At 32.0% G+C, this 25,027-nt stretch overlaps 1 protein-coding gene across 2 annotated transcripts in view; it reads left to right on the top strand.

Moving 5' to 3' along the window:
* LOC108753630 (Down syndrome cell adhesion molecule-like protein 1 homolog) overlaps positions 1–23,644 on the top strand; it is a 79,541-nt gene extending 55,897 nt beyond the window's left edge. For both annotated transcript variants that reach the window (XM_018495399.1, XM_018495400.1), the window contains 3 exons: positions 240–439; positions 14,886–15,105; positions 22,102–23,644. In XM_018495399.1, the coding sequence (XP_018350901.1) occupies positions 240–439; positions 14,886–15,105; positions 22,102–22,514 (833 nt within the window). In that variant the 3' untranslated portion in view covers positions 22,515–23,644. The remainder of the gene's footprint in view (positions 1–239; positions 440–14,885; positions 15,106–22,101) is intronic.
* The last annotated feature ends 1,383 nt before the right edge of the window (positions 23,645–25,027 follow it).

The following is a 25,027-nucleotide window of genomic DNA, read 5'->3' as shown; positions in this document are numbered from 1 at the left end:
CGTTTATAAATGTGAAAATCATTTTCCAGGATTAAAACATATGCATTAATACGTGTCTGTGAGGTGAAATTTATGTTGAGAACGAAAAAAATTGTTTAAATTGAGATCTTTTTTACCATTTTTTAGTCAAATATGGCGTTGGAGCCGTTAATACTGTAACAATATTTGCTTGATATAAATTATAAAAGCTTTGCAATTTGTGCTTACGAAATTATGATACAATTGGTAATTTGTTTCAGAGTATCCTACAGCAGTGACGGCTGAAATAGTTGATGTTAACATGAACTCGTTGGACGGCACGACGGGAAAGCCATTAGATGTCGATCTGCCACCAACCCTGCCGATGACCTTCGGTACGGAAAATTCAACATCGATTTCAGCGCAATCAGGATCCACAGCTCTGATGCCTTGCGTTGTCCACAATCTAGGAGAGGGCACGGTAAGGGTTGTTGAAATTCGTAATTCATTGATTGACGCATGCGAATTTTATGTACAAATAAGCGGAATATAAATACAATATTCGATTTATTTATTTACTATTCTGAAAGTGTCAATAAAGTAAAATTTATCACATTGTATACACATAAAGAGCTTTTTTAACACGTTATTTTTTTAAAACTGAAAAATTTTATTCGATTATTTACAATATCTCGGTAGAAGATTTTTCATATGTATATAATTATATACGCAGTATATACATTATATACAATTATACAAAACTATATATGAAATATATACATATTATATATGTATATATATATAATACATACACATACAATATAACGCCTTGCTCGGCGTCGATTCTGAGCTACCTTTATACTGGACATAGGCAGTTCATCAGTTATTGTCTCCATATCTCGGTCGGCCAGTTCCTTCAAGTCCCAGAGCTCGTTGATGCATCTGCCATGGATTCTCAACGAACCTTCTTCAAGATAAAGCGGCGTCAAGTTTTCTTGGAACATCCTCTTCTCCGCTTTCTCTGCAAATTGTAGACAAGATCGCGATTACAGATTTCGCTCTGGTTCTTTCTTAATGAGTGTTCAAGCCAATCAAATTTTCTCCACGTTGATATCTCGTTGTTCGATGCAGGCTCACAGTGTTTCATTGCTGATAATGTTCGACTAGAAGATACGGAGGATCCCCTAAAGACAGCAGTTGACACCTGGATTCTTTGCTTGATTGCGTCTGTAACGAGCCAGATCTCACATCTGTGTATGAAAGTGCAGAGATTACGTACGATTAAAAGATGTGTAGCTTGGTCTTGATACTGTAGGTGGTAGAGCCCTATATCTTGCTTAGTACAAAAGCATTCGTTTTCTTGATCCTAATTTCCACATCTTTATCAGTATCGCCATCTTCCGTAACTATACTTCCCAGGTACAGGAACTCGTCTATTCGCCCAATTGGCAGTTCATTGAGCTTTAATGGTCGGCTGGAGTCTGTATTTGGATTCGCATCAATCAGCTCATTCCCTTGGGCTTTGCGACGTTGATTTTGAGATAGACGATTGCCAGTTTTTGCTGTATGTCATTGATGTTGTGCGACAGCTCGCATTTGTCGTCCGCATAATCCACAGATTCCAGTCGCTTATTTGATCTAAGGGGTTTCCATACGATTCCTCTCGACTTGTTTTCCGTCACATGCCTCGTTACCGCATCCATGACGATCAGAAACAACAATGAGGAAAACAGGCAGCCAGAAATGATCTCAAATGGTTCTTACAGAATCCTTCCTCGTGTAGAACGCGACATTGAAATCCCTTATTAATTTTTCATGTAAGGAAGATGATTTTTGGGAGCACGCCTATATTACCCAACTCGGTTCAGATGCATTCGCGGTTGATGGAATCGAATGTCTTCTCGTAATCGACGAACAGGAGATATCTACGAACGGAGAGAGCATTTCGACAGACTATTTCTGAACGTGTTGATTTAGTCGATGGAGGATTACCAGTTCTAAAGCCTTCCTGTTCCGGTCTGAGCTTCCCCTCTATAAGCTTGATCATTTGCGCCAGAATCACCTTCATGAAAATTTTCACAGCAACGCTTAAGATGTTGATGCCATATCAATTGTTACAATCAACATTCAAACAACGTTCGTAAAATGAAGAAATCATGAGATCCACGATTTCTTCGTTTTACTGGACGTAACGTTTTGTGTTTTTGTAATAGGTAAAATAACGTAATGTGTGTTGTAATTATCACTTTTTTGGCATATTAGATAATATATGGCAGATATCCTATGTTTGATGGCATATCACCCACATGGTGGCATTTTACTTACTTTTCAACACTACACTTGTACTTCTTTATTCTTAATAGTAAAAATGAAAATATAATATTTATTTGCTATCATATACAAGTAATACATAAAGAAAGGAAATGGAAGAAGAAGGTATACAGTACAGAAGCACTCTGAACTAAACAAATAATTATACAAAAATCTAATTTCTCTTAAGTGTGGCATAATCTCCTCACTTATCCTAATATTAAATGTATTTGTTTAACATATTTTGTATACGTTAGACTTTCTATCTAAATCGAGTTGCTTATTTGGAAAGTTCTATAAATTCAGTTTTGAAACATCATGCATTTCAATGAGATGTGAATATGAACCAAAACGCGACACGCTGATCACAGTCGGATTTTCGGAATTGAAGTTATACCATCTCCAAAATGGATTGGTATTCGAAATGTCGCGTCGATATGCCATTAAAAAACATGCTGATATCTGCGACATAACGAGATTTTTTTACGAGAATAGAATCCAAACCCATTTAGAAAAGTTTAACCCGGCATGTGCACCTTTGCAACGTAAAATTCCGTGGTTTAATCTCGCTTTAGAAGAACGTAATTCGTGGTATAAATGTAGCGATTACAAGTTGAAGCGCTGTTTAATCCGATATCTTTACAACCGCATTCAAGATTTCTTACGCCCGCCATCGCGACTTTACAATGTACCTACATAGCAGCCGTGCAAGAATTTCTCTACCGATTGGTATAATATTGTTATCAGGTTTGTTTCTTTTTTTTTTGTTCACATAATAATTTTGCTCGCGCGCGTATTAATGCAAAGTTTTTCTTACGAAGAACGATGACGTCGATGACGATGTCTAGAATGGAATATTTCCGCGCGCGAAGAATGTACGAATAATCGGAAAGTCTGTTAAAAGACATTGTTATTGTTCCAACGGGTGGCTGTTAGCACAGCCTCATAACTTAATACAACTGGCATTTGGCCGCAATGTTGCGCCGATTTAACATGCGACGCAAACACGAAGCAATACAATCAAATAGAGTTTAATGAACCATTTAATGAACCTATTGCTCGTTCAACTTCATTTACCACTATACGTGCGTGTCATAGTTGGGTAACATGGCATAGGATATTAATTATTAGCTATATGTAAAACAGTTGGCATAAAAAAATGTTACAACATATAGTTACAACGTATCACTATTTAAAAAGCATCAAAATCGGTTGACTGCATTCGAAAGAGCGAATTTCTACCTTTCATTTGTTTTTTTATGAAACTGTGTATGATTTTTCTTCACCATTGAGTTATTCAACGTTGAAGCAAAAACTTTTTTGCTTCAATATTGAATAACTCAATGAAAAAAATCAGAGCGTAAAGAAACAATTTAAAGATAAAGATTCATTCTTTCGAACGCTGTAAACCGCATTTGTGTACAATTTTTAATTCGCGCCGTGGAACTTAGCAAATTTTGTGATTTAATGCATCTTCATTCATGTTTGTGTAATTCCACATAAAGTATCAATAAGAACGTTTTCTAAAATACTGCCCTGAAAAGTAGAGATTTCACAAGCCTCAGTAGTCAAAAGGTTTAGGATCCTCGTATGGAATACAAGAGATTCGGGTTCGACTCTCGGCCGAGGTAATATTTTTCGCAAGAAATTTATTTATAGGTTTTTAGCATATTAACATCTTTTTAATAGGATGCCTGATTGAGCATCAAATTATTAAAATTGCTTGTCAATTTAATTCGTGATATTACTACAGTAGTTTAATTGCGTTTATAAGTTCGGAAAACCGGCGTGCAATTTGAATGACTACAAATGTAGTATATGCAACTACATATATAATATATACATAAATATATAGTAATTCAGATTAAATTATTTAAGCATTAAAGATCTAGCCTTGATCGTTCCAGCCATTACTTCTATTTCTTATCGGAATATTTTAACAACTCTAGTGGAATTTTTTTGACACGATTTTTTACTCTTAAAATGGAAGCACATTGTTATTACATCTACATAAGATGCCGTTTTCTTCATACTGCTGAAGAAACCTGACAGATTGCAATAATAATCTGGAATCGATATAAAAAGTAAAAAATTAGGTGAACGTGTAATGTGCAATTCACATACCAAACAACAAAAATTTAAGCGAAACATCTTACTGCTAGATACGATATTGGTACAGAAATAGAAAAAAAAAACGAGTCTAAATTGCGAGACGCGTATTGCCCCTAAAAATGATTGGAATTGTTCGCGCGGTATCTCGTTTGTCAGTTATGCGGCCATTCGCTATCGTTCTCACTATTCCTCGGGCGATGTTCCGGAAGTTATTACGGAATTATTACACCTTTCCCACGAGCGCTCGAGAATAATTGGCGCGTTATAGGACAGAGGAGAGCAGGCGCGCGTGAGTCAAATGGATGCAGGTAGAAATCGATAGGGACGGTCTTGTCAAACGACTCGCTCGGTTGTTATACCTATCTGGCTGTCGTTGTTCGATGCTGCATCATTCCGCGAACATATAAGGTTTCATCGCCGCAAACTGAGGTGAACGATAGATAGTAAGATAACGCACCGAGGAAACGCCATCGAGATCGTAATAAGAGTGCGCTTTTCTTCTATTTCATCGAATTGATATTTTAGAGAAAATTAGATACACGTAGTAAGCTCATCACAATGCTGGTCATGATGCGGCAGTGGTGGCATTTACAGCTATACAACACTGCGAGAATCTTGTGCATACGTTTACAGTCACGATAGACATGAATTATGATGCGGCATATGGATAACAATGAAGATAATAAATGATATACTGCGTCTAGGAAAAGATATTTCTCATATAGGTAAAACTTAATTGTTTTTTTCTTTCAAATAATGATATTGACATAAGACAAAATCTTTCTTGTTTTGCGAGATATTTCGTTCAAACGATAAGATTTTTTTACATTCGTCTGATAGTTCGAACTTCAAACAAATCAAAGATTTATCATTAAATATAAACAATAGAATTTCCATTAAAGTTTACAAGATCTAAACATAATATACATAGTAAAAAAAATATTATGTATTGTATGTTAAGGCTTAAAACTTATCCTTGTTAACATTTTTGTACTTTTAATATATTCGAATATTAATTTGAGATAATGTGATTGTATTATTCGAATATTTTCTGTTAAATTAATGTTCAACATTTCTTACTGTTGAAATTATTCAATTAAATTAATGAATAAGTAATAAAAATATGTAGTGCATTTTAAATTATAAATTTTAATGTAAATAATTAAATATATTTAATATATGTATTTTAATATATTCTAAAATGTATTAAAATATGCTTTCAAATATGTTTACACATTGTATCATTGTTACATTTTTTTCGTTAATTTTTTACAAAATATTTTTGCTATTTTCTAACACATTCATCTTAAGTTAAATTATTAACTAAAAAATTTGGATGTATTATTTGGGACATATGAAATATGTTAAACTTAATACAAATTTTCTAACTATAGTATATAGATAAATTTCAAAGAGAGAGAAAGAGAGAGAGAGAGAGAGAGAGAGAGAGATGTCTAAAATAAATGTAAAAGCTTTTTTTAAAATTGTTTAACGATATTAGACGATCTCTCTCTCTCTCTCTCTCTCTCTCTCTCTCTCTCTCTCTCTCCCTCTCTGACGGAGATTTAAATAACCTGAAACTGTGTGTGGGATATGTTAAATTTGTTATATTATAAGCTCATGGCTCGCTTGTACACACTCGCTTGCCGCTTCGCATCATCTTTTTCTGTTCGAGCGAATGGAAGTAACGATGTTACCATTCTGAGTGCTGGTAGGTTGTGGAAACACAATCACAGCTGAGTGAACTAGGTCGCATCGCCAACCTTTTTATCCGTAATTTACAGCAATATTTGGAATTCGTTCAAGAGAGATGAACGCTCCGGCATAAATCTAATTATAACAGGGTCGACTAGATTGCGGGACTCCGCAATCCGAAGGCGTCTCGATATGAAAATACACGGATGCACAGTTCCTCGGTGTGTGTCAGCGATTTTAATGAAGTGCGATTGCGTGTATTCACCGGCCGGATACAAAAGATGTCAAAAGATCGCCCGGACAATAAATCAAGCAGATTCAGTAAGTTAAATTCTGTGATTACAGAGGCTGGATTTGAGGATAAACGGAAGGTGATAGTACTCATAGTTGCGCGATCAAAGATGCTCTAATTACTTATTAGAGTTTTTTATGTACTAATTGAATAATTAAGTGTTTGCATTAGATAAAATATATTTTTTTTATCTGATAATATATTCTATTGATGAATTAATCAATTCTTTTATTAACAACAATTAATGTTTTTTATCATATTTTAGTTCTACAAATTTGAACGCTATTTTATTATTTTAAATTTCAAAAGTTTCGACGTCTAGATAACTGTGAATGTAAAGAAAATTGTATATAATAAAAAAACTTTTTAATTCAAATCACTATTTGACGCTGAATTAATGTCATTTAATTTTTTACAAATATTATTTTTTAAAATAATATAACTTTAACATTTTTTATTCTTTATGTAAAATGTTACACTTAAATTTATTAATAATAAATTTTTTAATAATACGTTTTTTTATTAAAAAATTAATAATCATGTTTCTTTTCAAAAGAAGAAAATAAATATAAAATTAGTCTATTTTTTTATTTGTATAGTAATTTATAGATATTGATTCTTATGTAATTGCATATTTTTTTAGAAAGCGGATTGGGAAGTAAGTCCAACATGGAAATATCTTATTGAAAAAGCATTCTAAGAATACATATTTATTTAAGCGTATTTGCATATTTGTGCATATTTGCATATTTTCTGTATATTTTTATATTTTATCTGCAAAAAAATCCGATCTAGTAATCTAACAGTACCATCTATAATATACATTTGTGAAATAAGAATGTTATAAATAGAAATAAAACCATGCATTATTTCATTGTCACCGTGCGCAAAAATAAATGACAAAATGTTACTTAATGATGATAAGAATTAATAAGAAAAGCGACAATGTAAATAAGAAGCATATTAATATCGATACAATAAAAAACTCTAATAGTTTCTTTTTTACAAAAATATGAAATATTACTATATATTATGTATTTCACTGAATCTGCATTACATGTATTAGATATTTGCATAGAGCTAAAACTTTTATTAAAAGACTCGTAGCGCACATATTGATCTGACGAGCGGAAGAAAGTATACATGAAATAATTATTTAAATAGTGCACATGTACTCTGTTAGACGCACTTGTATGCGTATAAAGCACTATCATCGTATTAAACGTAATCTTTCTTCTCGTCGTTGTAAATGCGTCACATTGAAAGAGCAACCGATTTGTAAAAAAAAGAAATCACATAACAACTCATTCATTATTCTTTTTTATCGCCCGGTTATTCCTCGTTCAATAATATTACACTGAAGCATTGGGGTACACAAGAAACATATTAAAATATTCAAATCAAAGCGAGTGCCACAGCTTTTGTTGCGCGCATCTCTAGTTCTCTCTCTCTCTCTCTCTCTCTCTCTCTCTCTCTCTCTCTCTCTCTCTCTCTCACAAGCCGATCTTTATTTTGCTTTTTTGAGATCTCGTAATTTTCACAAGTAATCTGCGGAAGTGTCGCGACATCGTTGTAGCGACAAGATGTGTAACTCGTATGCGAGATTTTTCACGGTGGCGAATGATTGATGGACATAAGGAAAAAAATAAAAATAAAATGGCGATAATAAAGGATGGTTGCGGCCTTAAAACTCTTTGGGGTATTGCTAATGGCCTGTATTCCGGTAATTGGGTTGCTGCACAAGGAACCATCTATGTATGAAAGCGATGCGAGGGCGTTGGCGCTGAATATGCCGCGGCCGTTTCGATGCTATCCAATCGTATCTGGATATCGCTCAATAAGCATGAACCGCTTATAGTTCGGAGAAGTGCTCTCAGTTGGGATAGATAAACATGTATCTCAAAGGCATTCAATATTTGGTAGGTACGAGCGTACACATCTGCTCTATCTGTGCCTATCTGTATGGCATCTTAAAAAATTACAACGCAATCGATGGAGTACGGAAATAATACGCGTGATTTTTGAAAAATTTTAACTTCACGTAACGCACAGAGAGGAAAGGGAAGTGCATCGAATGTGCAGCTGGTGCAGCCTTCGTCAGGCAGCTAAAATCGCGGCGTTTTTACGCTTTATTTTTATCATATTATTTTCTCTAAAAATTAAATAACGAATATTATCAAATTTATATGAATATTAGGCGTGAATTTATCTAATATTTATTCATTTATTTATGTTTGTGCAGATGTTTTAAAATCAATCACACTTGCAGCCCTCCTTATTAATATTATATCTTAAATATTACTAAACAAAACGTCTATTTACTAAACGTCTTATTACTAAACAAACGATATCTTTCATCATCTCTATTAATTCAATTCGATTTTTATGTTAACAAATATAATTGAAAATTAGACCAATAAGAATAAATTAATTAAGAGAAATAATTATATTCTCGGTCAAAACGGTGCTTACAAATATTTCAGTGTGAATTTATGTACATATTCAATTCATTTGACAAGCCTGCACCGAAATCTTTTTCAGTGTTGAAATCTAATTGCACGTACTTATATAATTTTAAACATTTTTGGAGTTTAATTTTTTTTAATGAAATACAATGGAAATACATTTAATTTAACTCAATTTTTTTACAATAGAAAATTTCTTTACAATAGAAAATATCATTTATGAAACTTCATTCCAGCAGTATATAACTTTGTGTAAACATTTTTGGCATTAAACCTTTGTGTCGGTAAAAATTCATTTAAGGACATTTGATATCATTTGGAGTATTTCTGCCAAAATTCATAACAATCGAGCGTGAGTCGGAAGTTCTGATGAGAATTTCTACTACAGTGCGATGAATATATGTGGCGTAACTTGAGAACTGACAAATGCTATACATATATGCAAGTATAGTAGATTGTAGGATCTGCGAAATTTTCTGGCGACCAACCTTCGGGCGGAGTAAGATCTGAAACAGCAATAAATCGTAGTGCTATGAATCAATTAATTTGCACGTTTTGCGTTGCAGACACAACCATTATCACGAGGTTTATTCTTCGAACGGAAATATATCATTTATATTTTTGCAATAGTAATTGCTCGAATGTTCTATTTAGATAAAATGAAAAATTATGTAACTTTATATTTTATTCTTATCATTTGTTATTTTTTAATTATTTTTTCCTAATTTCTACCGATTTTGTTTACACAATTTTTTATCATTCATTACATTCTATAAGTAACAATTTAAGTAGTACGTAATGAAATAAAAATAATAAAAGTTGATATTTGAATAAAAAATATGTGCGCTTTTTATAAATGGTCTATACAGGCCACTTATCTATATATTTATTGTAAATTCATGGTTTGTATTAACTTGATATCATCGCAAGTAAATGTAATGCCGTTATTCATGTGCGAAATGTATATGTTACAATTTATACATAAATAATGCATTCAAATTTTACATCCCGAGGAAGCTCACACACGTATGAAATTACAGTCGCATCCATTATCGTCGCCATGTATCTCCAAATGCATCGGTACAATGAAAATGTTCGAAAATAAAATTCAACGGATGCGTTAAAAAGAAAAACAATATAGTAACGTGCTAGAACAATGAAATATCAACGGAATGATTTCTCCGATAGTGAAAACGGTTTTGGAGAGAGAGGACCATGGTGATTTTGCAATTCACGAGCTGTGAATGGATCAGGATATCCACATAAGTATTCGTTCGTTTTCCGTGTACATTTGCATTTCGTATCGTATACAAATAGACATAGTTGTCACGTTTGCTCGAGTGTATGTAGGAAAAATCAGAGAAAAATGTAACACGGAAAAATGTAACAAATGTTTTATATAAAACGACGAATGTAACAAATGTTTTATATAAAAAAAATATCAATTAACCAATAATTGTCTTCTACCTTTATACATCAATCACATTTCTCTCTCACCTCAGTTGTTGGTAATACGCATAAACAAGCAGTTTTTTTAATTCTACTGTTTTATTGAAATATAACATTAAAAGTAAGTTTTTAATATCAGTTTCTCAATTGTACACCTTTTTATTTTAATTACGTAAAATTCTCCAGATGTTTGTATTAAATAGACATTAAACTTGAAGATAGGCATAAAATTTATTATGATTATAGATTAGCATATAATAACATATTAATGAGAGGTATAGCGTATCGCTAATAGAGAGCAAAGAAAGAAGAGTATCGAAATAGCCGAATGGGAACAAAAGTAACAAGATTTATTGTTATTTATTACTTTTGTTCTCACTCGGCTTTTTCTATGCTCTCCTTTCTTTGCTTTACTAGTATGCGTATGTTATTTTAATATGGAATTAATATTTTTAGAATGTCAAACATTCATAAAAAAGAAAAACATATCATGGGCGAGTTTCTGCGAAAGTATATAAATTAGCTGCAGAAAAAATAAAAATAAATACAAAAATAATATAATAATAACAGAATAAAAATCCTTTTAAAAGTATCTCCTCTATTAATTTATTTTTAAAGTTTTATTTTTAAAGTTAAACAGGATATTACAGCTGTCTCTATCTTATTTCATCGCCTGTTACTTTTTGTCCCTAGAAGTAAGGACAAAAATAACAAATGACATATCTTTAAAAGATTTATTTGAAAAAGTTGATAATAATATGTTGCTAGTTTTTCAATTAGATTATATTGTCTAATAACCTTTACTGTCGTGTAAGATTCGTTTATAAATTCTATATATAACTTAGAAAATATAAAAACAAAAAGCAAATTGTTACATTCCTGATCTCTCCCAGTTTACAGCGTGTGAACATGAAAAGTGAACTATCCTTCGCGTTTCAAGACCGAAAAATTATTTCAACGTGCAGTTTAAAGGATTACATATATAATATACAAGTTTACACAAAATTATACAAACATTTAAGATCCAGCCAGATTGTTAAAGGTATTTATTTCTTATTGGTTGTGTTTTCACATGTACAGTCCTATGAGATTTAATATTATTAATTATAACGTTATAGATTTTAAAATATGTGATCCTTAAAAAAAACCTCTTTAAAAAAGAAAAAATATGTTTGCCCGGAGTCATCCGGCAGATTACGGCAAATATAAACGCTCCCTTACACCGATGTTATGAAACTAACCAATCACAGTCATTCTTCAAAGGAATAGCTATATGATTAATTAATTTTTCATAATATCGATGTTAAAACTAGGCGTAAATCGAGTTGTGTAAACGTAATCATAATTACCTAGCGTGGGTACATCTTCATTTCCTATATAAATTTCTCAGTAACTTTTTCCAGTGTATGATCATGGAGTAAACGGTTGTAACATCTTCTTTTTAATGAGTTTCGGAGCGTACTCACTAAGCGGTTGGTTCTTATTTATGAATCCATAAGTAAATAAGCAATCGCTCGGTGTTGCATTCAGAAATCCATCGAAAAATGTTGCAATCTTTGAGTCAATGAGTATACAAACAAATTTATCACAAATATTATGTTTTACTATTTACAAAATATTTTACGTTTACAAACGTTGCCTGTACATTAAATATACAGAAGTGTTCCAGTTTGATAGAAGCAAATTTGCCACGGGACTTTTCAATGTTTGCGGTCATTAATTTTCATTTTTCATCGATTTTTTTCTCTCAATCGCTCTGAATTATTTTCACCTATGAATTGTGATTGAAAATGGATTTTACCTAGAATAGAAAATTACTTGAAACTTTTAATGTCTGGCACGTTTAAATGCACAATAAAATTAACTAGCTCGTGTGTGTCCTGTCTAGTAGTATTTTACTCGGCTTTATAGACTTCTATTCACTAAAATGTGAAAATGGATACTGGCCAAGTCGTTTCAACGTAAAATATTTTCTTGCTTTCTGTCTTCTGAGGATCGATTTCATAGGACATTTCTCTACGGTATATCCTTTTTGCGAGCAAATATCACATTGGTTTATGGTGGACAGAAAGATGGAAGACAAGCTATTGAACTAGAGTAGTAACATATGGAAAAATAATTTGGAAATGGATATATATTTTTAATTTTTTATATTATTCTCTGTTATATATTATTACATTTCTGTGCGTTTTCTACATTAAAATACGTGAAAATATATGTAAAGTCGGTTTACATAATGTCGCCGTATTTCTGATGCATATACTTTTCGATTTATAAATATCAAAATGTTTTATGCATCGCGGTTCTTTATTCGACACATATTTTTTTCTTTATCATTTTCTTTATGCTGGAGCATGACAAAGGGATAAAAAATATGTGGTTATCAAGGGGATTTAATCGTCTTTGGAGTTCACGATTAATTCCGGTCACGAGCCCTACAATCATCTCGCCGTACAGTTGTCGGATTATTCTGGCTGACGGGGCTTCTTGAGGTTTTCAGGAGGTCGGATGGAAATACGTATGATAGTTACCGCACGTTATTGACGTGCCATAGTTACTGACCGTCGCGCGCATACGTGTATGTATATTTGTCGCAGTTACTGGTCGTTGCAAATTTTAGTTATTGTTCGTTATAATTAAGCATCCGGCATGTACTAATAGTTGTTGACATTGAGTGATTCAGTGACGTCACAAATTTTATAATATTTAATTTAGCATAGATGAGGATGCATTCCCCACATCTCGCAGGAAATGTTCGTAATTAATGGTAAAGCCGGGAATGTATTCATTGTTTGAATTTTTCTAAGATATCGCACGATAAAGTGATTCGCGCGTATTAGCGCGAAAGTGTGGATTTTATAGTAAAATAATTAATTCGAAGATGTTTAGGATGCAGAGAAGTTTTGCAGAAATAAAAGTCTAATGATTAGAAATATGAGACATATGTGTTATTTGTAGAAATAACAAGGGCGCATTTACAGACATAGTGATTTTTTTTACAACGAATCTATTTGTAAAAATATCAGACACGTAAAAAATGTATACTGTAATAAAATTATTACCTTACCAAAATATTTAGTAGACATAATATCTATTATGTAAGTATAATATCCATAGAAGACTATTTTGTATAATAAATCCAGCAGAAATTATTTTTATAAAAACAGCATCTGGAAATTTGATCGCATTTTTGTAAAAATATGAAGGTTTTATTTGCATATGAATCTGCAAGTCATATGCGGGGAAAAGAGGAAGTTGTACTTTCAAAATTATATGCATTACATGCATTGTGGTAACTATTATAATATGACCGCGATAAAATTTGTAAGTATTGGAATATTATTTTACGTCAGCAGGAAATAAAAGAAAAGAAGATTAAGTAAATCGACTCACGCTTCATTTATTATTTATCACTTAAAAAAAAATATACGTTTTTACAAAGGACGTAGGTATTAAATCGCGCAAAATATTTTAAACACCTAGAACATACTTACATCCTTTGTTTGCAGGGTTAATGTTTTCAAATAGCTACGTATGCAGAATTACGATACGAGCAATTAATATAATAACGAGCTATGTGGACTGAGGAACGAGCAGTAGTTACCGCGGCGTTACTGTTTGTATTCTACGGTCTACGGATGCGTATCAGTAGTTGCGAATCGCTATGTTGGACAGTAGTTTCTAACCGTTATGAACGGGTAGTCATTACTGTTCATTATATATGGACACAGTAGTCACAGACTGTTATGACTAACAATTGCGGCAGGTGCGTTGGCAATCTGTATTCCAATTACTGCATCATATAAAAACCGCAGTAGTAAAACACTCAATTTTATCATCTAGAAAAGCGAATAGATGAATATAATCACTGGTGTTCTAAAAATAATACACAAGATATTTTAATAATCATAACACACATATTTTTTGCACGTTCAATTTTTATACGACTTCTTTCGTTTTATTACATTGAATTTTGAGCATGCTTTTCGAATAAATAGGAGTTAATTTTTTATCAATATGCGTATATGAATTCAATATGAATGAACTCTGTGTACATAGTTTTAAAATTCTTAAATTATGCCATTTTTTATTCTTGGAATTATGAAAATATTTCGTTTTACAATATTAAATTCATGCTTTCTTTCATGCTTGAAATAGTTAATACAGATGTTAAAATTCCATATTAAAATTATAAAGGTAAAAAAATCATTTATGCAATCTGTGATAAAAATAAGATTTTAAATAAGAATTTTACTTAATTATCCAAAAAGATATACTGAATAAAAATTTATAGAATTTTATTAATATTTGTTTGAATAGTACTAACGAAATATTTACAAAATATAATATACATACATGTAAACATATATTTATTTAATTTTAGTACAATTTTTTATTTTTAATAAATATTTATTTACTGTAAGTAAATACTTCGTGTTAGAGTACTATTCGAATAAATATTTCATAAAATTTAGTAAATTTTTTTTTCAGTTTACATGGAAAACGACATTATTAAAAATAGCCTTTTCTCTACTTTCATACATACATAATACGATTCATAGATATTAAATCACATTTTTATAAATTAATTTTTTTGTTTGCAGGTGTCGTGGATCAAGCGGAAGAATTTATTGTTACACGAATTACTGACCGTAGGACTAACGACATACGCCAACGATGAACGGTTTCAGGCAATTCATTTCCACCACAGCGAAGATTGGACGCTTCAAATAAAATACGTCCAACCAAGGGATGCCGGATTGTATGAATGCCAAGTGTCCACCCATCCGCCCACGAGTATATTTTTGCTCCTTGACGTCGTTGGTAAGTAAAACCTTTTATTACAACATTATATACTCATATATTTATAACTTTTAATGATCATGAGTGGTTCTATACCCTGGCTTTTATGATATAAAATATTATATAACATTTTTGTATAATTCGATATTTATGTTCAGTATGTGGATTATACATGTAGCTCAAAATTAATTTTAATTTTATTCATATTACACTTTTGTATATGAACGTATATATGTATAAAGTAATTAAGTAGACTTGATATCTTATTATTTATGAGAGAATAAGCTGAACTTTTCTCTATTCCAATTATTTCTAAATTTTATGTTTTTGTACATGGCAAAAGACTTGGAGGAACGAGTAATAAATTTTGAATTTGGTAATAAACGAATTATAATATATTTAGATAAATTACTCTTTTTTTTTAAAAAAAGCTTTTAAAAAATAAAAATATTTAGCTTGTGTATTTACTTTTTGGGGAATTCTCAATGTCACAATCGTAAAAACTATATCAACTGATGCAAAATTATTCCTTTCAGCAATAAAACCCACAAGTAACATATGAAATTTTGTTTTTGAATATTCTCTCTTTTACACATTTCGGTTTCATTATCTATTTGTATATTTTTAAGGAGATATCCCATAATTATCTGTTTTACCTATTCAATAAGACTTACACACATACGATGTATGTTATTAACGTTACTTATATATACTATTACGTCGCACGCACACATGTACATAAATTTTCGTTGAATGATATTGTACATAAAATTAGATATCTAAGTCTAATTCTAAAAACTCTATATTATATTTGTTCATATATAATCTGTAATAATTTTTAGCCTCCACAGAAAAGTTTTATAAGTACAGAACTTTTATATAAGCAAATATTGTGACTCTTTTGACAGTTTAAAATGCCTAAAGTAACTTAAATGTAAATTTACTTATAAAATAAATATTTCAAATTTGTAACGTTTGCATATATTAATACCTATTAGGTATTACAAAGCAATGTTTTGCCTTGTAATACCTAATAAGTGTTAATAGTTAATCAAATTTTAAATTTTCATTACCTAGTTAAATGTAGCATTATTAATACAGTTATAAACATAAAACTGAAAATCAATTTAATTTATTATATCTTCAATAATATTCTATTAAATTTTGAGAATTAATATTTTATTTATATTTATATTTAATATTTTATTTTTATTTTTATTTAATTGCTCTCTTTTTTTTTTGTTAAATTGATTATTATTTTAATTAAGCATGTCGGATGAGCTATTAATTTAAATTGTTTTGCAAATTAAAAGAATTTCGTAATAGCAGTACATTTTGTCATTCTTATAATTGCTAAAAGTATTATGCTTCTAAAGTATTCATATAACAATAATTTTGAATCTTAATTTTTAAGAACGCACAATTTTATGAAGAAGATCGAAGTAAGTTTACCGAAATGCCGAAATATATTGGCAGGCAAGTGAATGAAAAAAATCCAATTGAGGTACTAAGAATGAGAACTCAGAAGGAAAGTTGAATTTGATGAAGGCGGCGAGTCGGAAAGAATATGGTATAACTTTAGAATCAATATAATCGTGATATTGTCTTTGAAATGAGGATAGTTTTAAATTTGGCCTTAATAAATTCTCATCAAAATACAATCAGCGTGAGAAACGAAATGCGTGCTCGCGTTGATTTTTGTCCATTTGTTATAATTCTGGACATATTTCGTTCTTAACAAGATCATCTCAGCCCTTTTTTCTCGACGAAGCCCCCTCAGACTTTTTTAAATCATTTAATAATAACATCATCTTTAAGCTTACAATAACTGCGCGATATTATGTTCCGTGGCACTTTATAAGCTGTCCAATTCTCAATACGTAACATCTCGAATTTACAATTTATATGGAATCTCAGTTTCCCATTTAATTACGGACAGTGTGTAATACGCGATATCCACCAATAAGTCACGAATTATACCCTCGAAATACATCATCATGCCATGTCGCGCCGCGCCGCGAAGCGACATGTCCTTCTTATTGAACAACGTAACGCTTTTCACGGAAGACTTTGAATTATTAACTCTCAACGGGCCGATAATGTTTCGCATATGATATAGTCTGTGCCACATCCAGCGATATTTATGTCGGTTTTATGCTTTTATGCGTGGCGCGATGGAATAGCAACGCCATTGTGCCGCATGCATTAATGATCTGCGTTGGGACTTCGTTACGTATCACGTGAAAAACGATGGCATAGTCATATTTGAGACCAAATACAGAAATAATAGCTGACGAATTCATTAAATACTTTTACGATACAACTATTATGAATTTTTAATTAACGTAAAACGCAAATTAGTTTTATCTGAGAGAGCTCACAATTAAACCTGTTTATGTTCTTGTAAGATAAATACGCGAATAATAAATTTAAAATTATTAATACCAATTACTTAAAAAATAACTTAAAAAATTTTTAACTTAAAAAATTTGTCCTTTTCCATATTATTTTTTCTTTCGAAAAACAATATGTATTGTACACAAGTATCATTTTACGTAAACATAAAAAGATAAGTATATATCAATACAGACACTAAAGTTTGTTTGAATAAAAAAATATATTTTTTTAATTTAACGAATACAAACCTATAGACATGCAACCGATTAATTTTTTTATTATTAAATAAGGTTTTTTTGTCATTGAATGAAGAGGATTTTATTTTCGCAAAAAGCGAAATTAATTTCGACTGAAGATTTTATTGAAGTACAAAAAATTCAATTGAAAAATGTTAAAAATATATATATAGAGTATAATTGTATTATCGTATATTTATATGTTTACGTATTGTTTTTTTATAATTTTCAAATAACTTTTAGTAAAAACGATAGAGCACTGAAGAAACAAATTTTTAAATCAATTTATTTTTAATTATCAATTATTGCGAAGAATATATTAATAAGACTTCGGTTCAAAGGCTTAGAACGTTCGCACGGAATACTAGAGATCGATTTCTTCCAGTTCGACTCCCGACCAAGGTAATATTTTTCGCAATAAGAATTAATTATTTACAGAGTCTAATATCCAGTCAACATTATTATAAGATGCGAAAAAGCATAAAATTGTTAAATTGCTAGTCAATTTAACTTGTGATATTAAATAAATTGTATTTGTATATATTTATTTTATATATTTTGTTTTGTATATTGAGAAATAATTTCAAATTTTGATTTTTAATTTTTCAAATATAAATTCAGTGATATGATAAAAAGGGAGTATCCATCACATTAACATATTTTGTGTTATGTACAGTTAATTTATGAAAATCAATTTTTTGCTACTATGGTCGGAAGTAAAAGAATTGAACAATAAGAGAGAAAAATTCACCCGCAGCAGAGCCATGTTGCACTTTTCAGGAACGACATGAGGAACCTTTGTCAGGACAAAGTCTGGGGGTGGCTTGCGTAAATGCCAAGTAAAGGCTGTCAAAAAATCAGACAAGCGTCGGACAAGGACATACGCTCTAGTGATTTGAAATTGCAATAGCCCCCAGGAATCGATGCCCATTCACTCTGGGGAGCCCTCAGACCGCGCGCAAACGTTTCGAATCACATCTCGACTATCATTTGCGGTCGTGACAGTAGTAAAAGCGTATCTGGACTGGCTGGTGCGGGTGTTGGCAGCGAGTACCCCTCACACATCTGATCCTCACACGCCCAGCGCGCGGCGTGTCAGATCTCGTCGAGTGAAAGGATGAAACGTATCCGAGCGTGAGCGGACTTAAAATTCTCGGAGCCCCTCATACGAGATACCGCAAAATGTGAGTCGTCCCAACAGTATTTTTCAAAGCGAGAGACCAAGATCAAAAATTTCTTCAAAATTCTCCTATCTCACTAAAATTCAGCTTATGTTTCTTTAAAGTTTTCACAATATTATGAATGTGTTATTATTATTCAAAGTCACGAGGAATAGGAATTGTAATAACTAATGCGATTGGATGTGAAATAACAGTTTGTATGTTAATATGGTGAAGTTGAATGAAAGATTTACATCTGAAAGTGAAAGATTTATAAAATATTATTTTTGTGCTACAGAGTGCAACATTAGAGGAGGACTCACCGTTTGTGGTACACGTGAATTTAAAAAATGCCACTCTTTTTTTATTTATTGCTGTACATAAGAATAATAGACAGATCACATTACTGATAAAAAGAGTTATGTGCCATTTTCTATGTGATACGTCAATAATTTATTTTTTTAAATGGAGGCAGAACTAGCATTTTCAAAAATTAATAGCTTGAAATGTTCTACATCTAATACGAAGTGTTAGATGTCGAACGCAAAAATAGATAACTACAAAAATAGATAACTAACGGCAAACGTAAATCTTTTCCAAAATATACAGCTGTCAAAGTATCAAGCAAAATATCATGTGTTTGTAATCACTTTGAAACGTTACATTCAAATCGTGAATTTATCAATGCAATATTTCTGTTTGGTTTAAATAGTTTGAGAGCTCTGTGTCATACGCTATTCAGTGCTATCGACTTACAAATCAATATAGGCAGTTCACAGGAAAGAATGAACGGTTTCAATTTACGATGAAACCCGTTAAAATTCCACGCAAGCACAACAATTGGTAACGGAAAGATATTAAAAAAAAGATTATCCTTTCGCATGATTGATTCCATTCTCGATTGATTAGCGATACATGATGATAATCTGTGACAGTATTATCGATATACCTGTACAATTTTCAATCTCCGTTAATGTGTTATTCTTTTCATTTAAATAGCTTTATTCAATTCAATTAAAATAAAAAACTTTTAAATAGCAATAGAATGTATTAAATTTTTATGACTAGTGCAGATGAATATCGGATATCGATTGTTTATATCGTATTAATAATCTTCTTAAAGTAATTGTTTCAAAAAATATAATACTACATTGAATGATAAAGTAATTTCTATGAATAGCAATATTGATTATACAGTGACAATTATTCTATGAAAAAAGTGCTCTGTGGGGCATACAGGTCCATGGAACATCGCCTAATTGAATACTTAATTAATAGACAATTTGCTCAATGGGGTAAATTGATTGAGAAATTAATTACCTCGAGAGAGAGAGTTGCTTATCGGGTAATTAATCACTGTAGTACATGCATTTCGTTGACTCACGCTATCTAACGGAAAGATTTGTGAAATTTTTAATTTCTTTAAATATCTTCGATAATAAGTAACAGAAATAGGTTTCTTTATTATGTATGTTCAACATTCACTATTAAAATAAGGAAACCAATATTTTTGTCCCCATAAAGAAATGAGTATCAAAATTGATATCCTTATGGCTGATATCCGATGATATCCAAGTGTCATATATACAATTGATGCTCAGTTAATGGAAACAGCAACGTGTGAATCTGCTGCTCTATATATGAAAGGTTAATTATGCAGTCGGACTACTTTCATACAAATACTGTTTATTACAACATATATATGTATACGTATTAATTATAATTCTGATATTATTGGATAAAACATCCTATCATATCATTTCCGATAAACCTCACTATGGCAATTACATTAATTGCCATATTATACAAATCTCATAGATCAAACATTGAGGCTTTACTTGTCAGAAAAATATTCTATTATAGCTATTAACAAATTATGACTATTCATTGTCAGTCATAATGATTGTCAAATTACGATAAGAATATTTGTAGAGCTACAGCTGTATTAAAAAATTATTATAAAACAAAGATGATGTAACTAATTGTAATATAGCTGATAAAAATTTGATAAAAGAATAGATAAAAATTCTTATTGTTTGTTTATATTTTTTGCTTCAGCATAGTTCATAAAAATGGATATATTTGAAGTTTGTTGAAAAATTATTCTTTTTTAAAAAGGTAAAAAAGGTAAAAAAGATTCCAAGTATACGCGCTTGTATGTGTGAGCTCTTGAAGAAAAAAATGAAGGTAATTATACCGAATAGGGGACAATTTTTTACATTTTTTGTACGACACTTAGAATATTTCAGAATTTACATATCTGATTAAGGCCGCAGTACAGACTTTTGCGTAACACATAGTGCACAGTATGTAAGATATCGAATCAACCAAAAACCTTTCTTTCCTTTTATTTCACGGAAAAGAGAAACTTTGGTTTATTTTCTCATGCACTATGCATTATGCGTTATGCAAAAGACTGTGCTGCGGTCTTTACGATAACGACATATTTTCACGAAGCGATGCCACGAATGACAGCGATTTAGCTCTCTATCGATATATCGGTGTAACTGAAACTGCAGGTAAGTAGTGCCACAAGTGCTGCAATGTAGGCGAATGCCATCTGTCGTTTAAAATGTAAAACAGACATTTCCGAGGGATGATGATGACGTATCTTAATGTAGAATTTCGGATTTCACACGATATCTCCGTTCGTAGAAAATAAAAACATTTTTATTATATAATTTAAACCCAAGTTGTCGGATTGAGACTACTCAGAAATTGATCGATTCAGTCGTTTATTAAGAGATCCGATAATCTCGGGTGTACGCAACTCGCCGGCTTGCGTAAAGAACGGAGCGATCTCATGCTAACTACACTTGGCGCAAAACACTACCGTGTCTTTTGATATTATATTTTGTTGAAGGATAGTATAGTATAAATAGGATTTCAAATAAATTATTACTTTTTATAAATCAACAGTTTCATTAGGAAAAAATAATGTATTGTTTACTCATATGTCCCATATAATAACAATATTTTAAACGAGATCATTTTTAAACATATAACGTAATTTTTTTTAAAATAATTGCCCGATTAATTTTCTGATCCCAGTGTTTGAGAGACCCTGGCGGAATATTTAAGATTCTGTCGCTCTTACATGAGCTATTCCCTTCTCTCGCCCTCAGGACAGGCTTTCACATACTCATAATAGTAAACAATACCCCAATGTCTAGCCGAATTTATGAACGGTTCACGTCTCATGTGTTATATTTGGCCATTTGCAGAAGCAAGAGCGGAGATAGTCGGTCCGGTGGAGAAATTTGTGAGGCCTGGTAGCACGTTGCAACTCCATTGCCTGGTAAAGAAGTCCACGGAAGTACCGTCATATCTTTTCTGGTATCACAACTTCCGTATGATTAATTACGACGTTGATCAAGGCGTCAACGTTAGCACTGATCTCGTTGGTCGGGAGAGCTGGTTGGAGGTACCAAAAGCGTCTGATCGTCACTCGGGCAACTACACCTGCGAAGCTAGTAATGCCCAGCCGGCGCGTGTCTTGGTGCACGTTTTCAAGGGTGACAATCCGGCCGCCATGCAGCATAGCATGGCGTCATCGCCATCATTGATGGCCTGCACCGCGTTATTCATCATGTTCGTCACGCTCAAGCTAGCTCTGCAGACTAACTGGAGTTTATGACGTGCATAAGTGCAAGACTCGCGAAAACCCGGAGTGTGTTAGCGAAATTGTGTAACATTACCGCATGATATCCATATTCATGCGAAGATGTGCTCTAGTTACAATCGCCGAAGTTAGAACGGCAACATGATTATGGTGGTTCCAATTAAAGATTCATCGTTGTTATCGGAATGGTTACCAGAACATTTCAAGCTGCAAGATTGGCTGTGATTGATACTATTTATTTGACGATCAACTTTCCGCTCTACGCTGCCGGACAAAGTAGTACTGAAAGATCAGCTGTGATTATTTATGTCATCGCGAGGCAAATATCTATTTAATCCATTATATATATATGTACATGTAATCATAGAGTTCAGGAAGGAACATGCAACAATGTAATATGCTAATACAAAGCAGGATAATTATAACCATCATTGTGAGATTAGTAGTGATGTATCATCGTATGATCGATGATCTGTGTACCGAAAATTTTTAATCAGGAAACAGTGTACCCAACAGAGACCAATATAATAAAAGTATAATGGTAGCACATCTTGTTTGCGCATGTATTTGAACGATTATTCTTCGGACGAAAGAAGTTGAATGCTAGCCTGGAATAAAGTGTCACCATAACTTTCATACGAGTCACATATTATTATATCATCCATTCTTCTGTCGACCGATCGCTTACATTCCGTGTCATATGTGGGAACGAGAAATATATATTAGGTTGCAAAAGCGGAGAATATTATGAGTGCAAGATTAACTCACACTAAGATTGTATTCACAATCGTCTATAACTCGCATGCTTGCAATGGAAATAGACGGAAGACAGATTTGTCAATCCGAGTAATATGAAGAGTTCGATGTATCATTTTGATGAATCGGAACTTCTATGAGCCCGTGAATGTGGATGTGATATGTGAATGTGCGAGATTTATTTATCCGTTCGTATTTTGTGGAGTAACGTGATACGTATGTAATTTAGTGTTTAAATCGATAAAAAAATTATACATGTAACAGATACTCCATCATGCGTCCGTTCTATTTGTGACGCACAGGAAAGCAAGATCGATAGCCTGGATCAAAGCTGTCCGTAATGTATCAAATCGCAATGCATAAGCAGCAATGATTGCCACGACGATGCATCGAGGCTCAGCTATATCTATCGTAATGACTATCGTAAGCTCCTTACGATAATCATAACGCTCGTCGTAATAACTATCGTAAGCTCATCGTAAGAGTGAACTCAACTTCAACTCACACGATTACGAACTTGTCTGGCGATATGATAGCCAATGAGAATGTAATTATTTGGCTCTAATATTCTGTTTCGCTATTAGCTTTGTTACGATCTTATGCAGACAGACAATGTTACGGTAGCTAATCTTACGGTAGCTTTTTTCCTTACGACCACGATCGCTTACGATCGTAGCGTTACGATAGATGTACAGCTGGGCCTTTAAAATAAAGAAACAACGATGATGTATTCGATGGGGCATCGTTAATTGCATGATGCCATCACAGCTTCGTTCCAAGATGTTGTAAATATATCGCAAAAGAAATATGTGGTCTATTTTCTGTTTCTGCACTAGACTGCGCTAGAACTCTCTTTTCGTTTTCGACAAATATCAAATAAATACCTATCTCACTTTATGTTCCAAATATAAAAGTGTACATTAGTTCAGTCACAGAAAACAGACCTATCGTTTCGCAAATTAACGAAAGTAACGTCTTCTTACGGCCGGCCTAAAATACTTTATTGATGAATTAACAATGATTAATAAAAGTCTGATGCAATATTACCTTCCTTCCGGAAGCTCTGGGCAACACTTTGATAAGTGGTAAACAGACACGAGTGAAAGTAACGTCGAGACTATACAAACTAAACTTGCTATTACGTGTTTTCTAGAAGAATATTCCTAGGATTCTCTAGACGGAGCGCGCGCGCGCGCATGCGACATTTATTACAAGCCAGGATGCGAAATTATTATGCTAACGTTTTTTTTTATTATTAAAAGGAAATCCAGTATTAAAGAATATTAAACCGTTCGCATCAATAGACAAAATCAATAGACAAAAACGCTTTGCGTTTGTAAAGAAGTCAGCTTATTAAATAAAAATATATATCAAAATATTTTTTTAATACAATTTGCTTGTTATCTATAAAATAATTTAAATATTTTAAAAAGGGTTATTAATTTAAAATGGACTGAAAGTATATAGATTTATATACGCAAGAGCAATCATAAATTCAACGAATTCGTCTTTTAAGCGTCTTTTAAAGCAATAAATAAGGATGTTTATCGCTATTCGATAATATCGAACATTTAATATTTTTTTGCAGCTCGATGTAAAAACATCAAATAAAAAATTATGAATAAAATATCAACTAGATATTTTTTAACTATTACATATTCTCTTATACATTCTTTTTATGAACATTATTAATTGTCAAAACTTTCTTCTTTGAAGGCTTATTCAGTCAAACTTACATAGCCGTACAATACATATAAAATCGACCAATTAAA

The sequence above is a fragment of the Trachymyrmex septentrionalis genome, unplaced genomic scaffold, assembly GCF_001594115.1.
Source record: "Trachymyrmex septentrionalis isolate Tsep2-gDNA-1 unplaced genomic scaffold, Tsep1.0 scaffold7, whole genome shotgun sequence".
NCBI classification, from domain to species: Eukaryota; Metazoa; Arthropoda; class Insecta; order Hymenoptera; family Formicidae; genus Trachymyrmex; species Trachymyrmex septentrionalis.
This window is presented reverse-complemented; position numbering and strand designations above follow the sequence as displayed.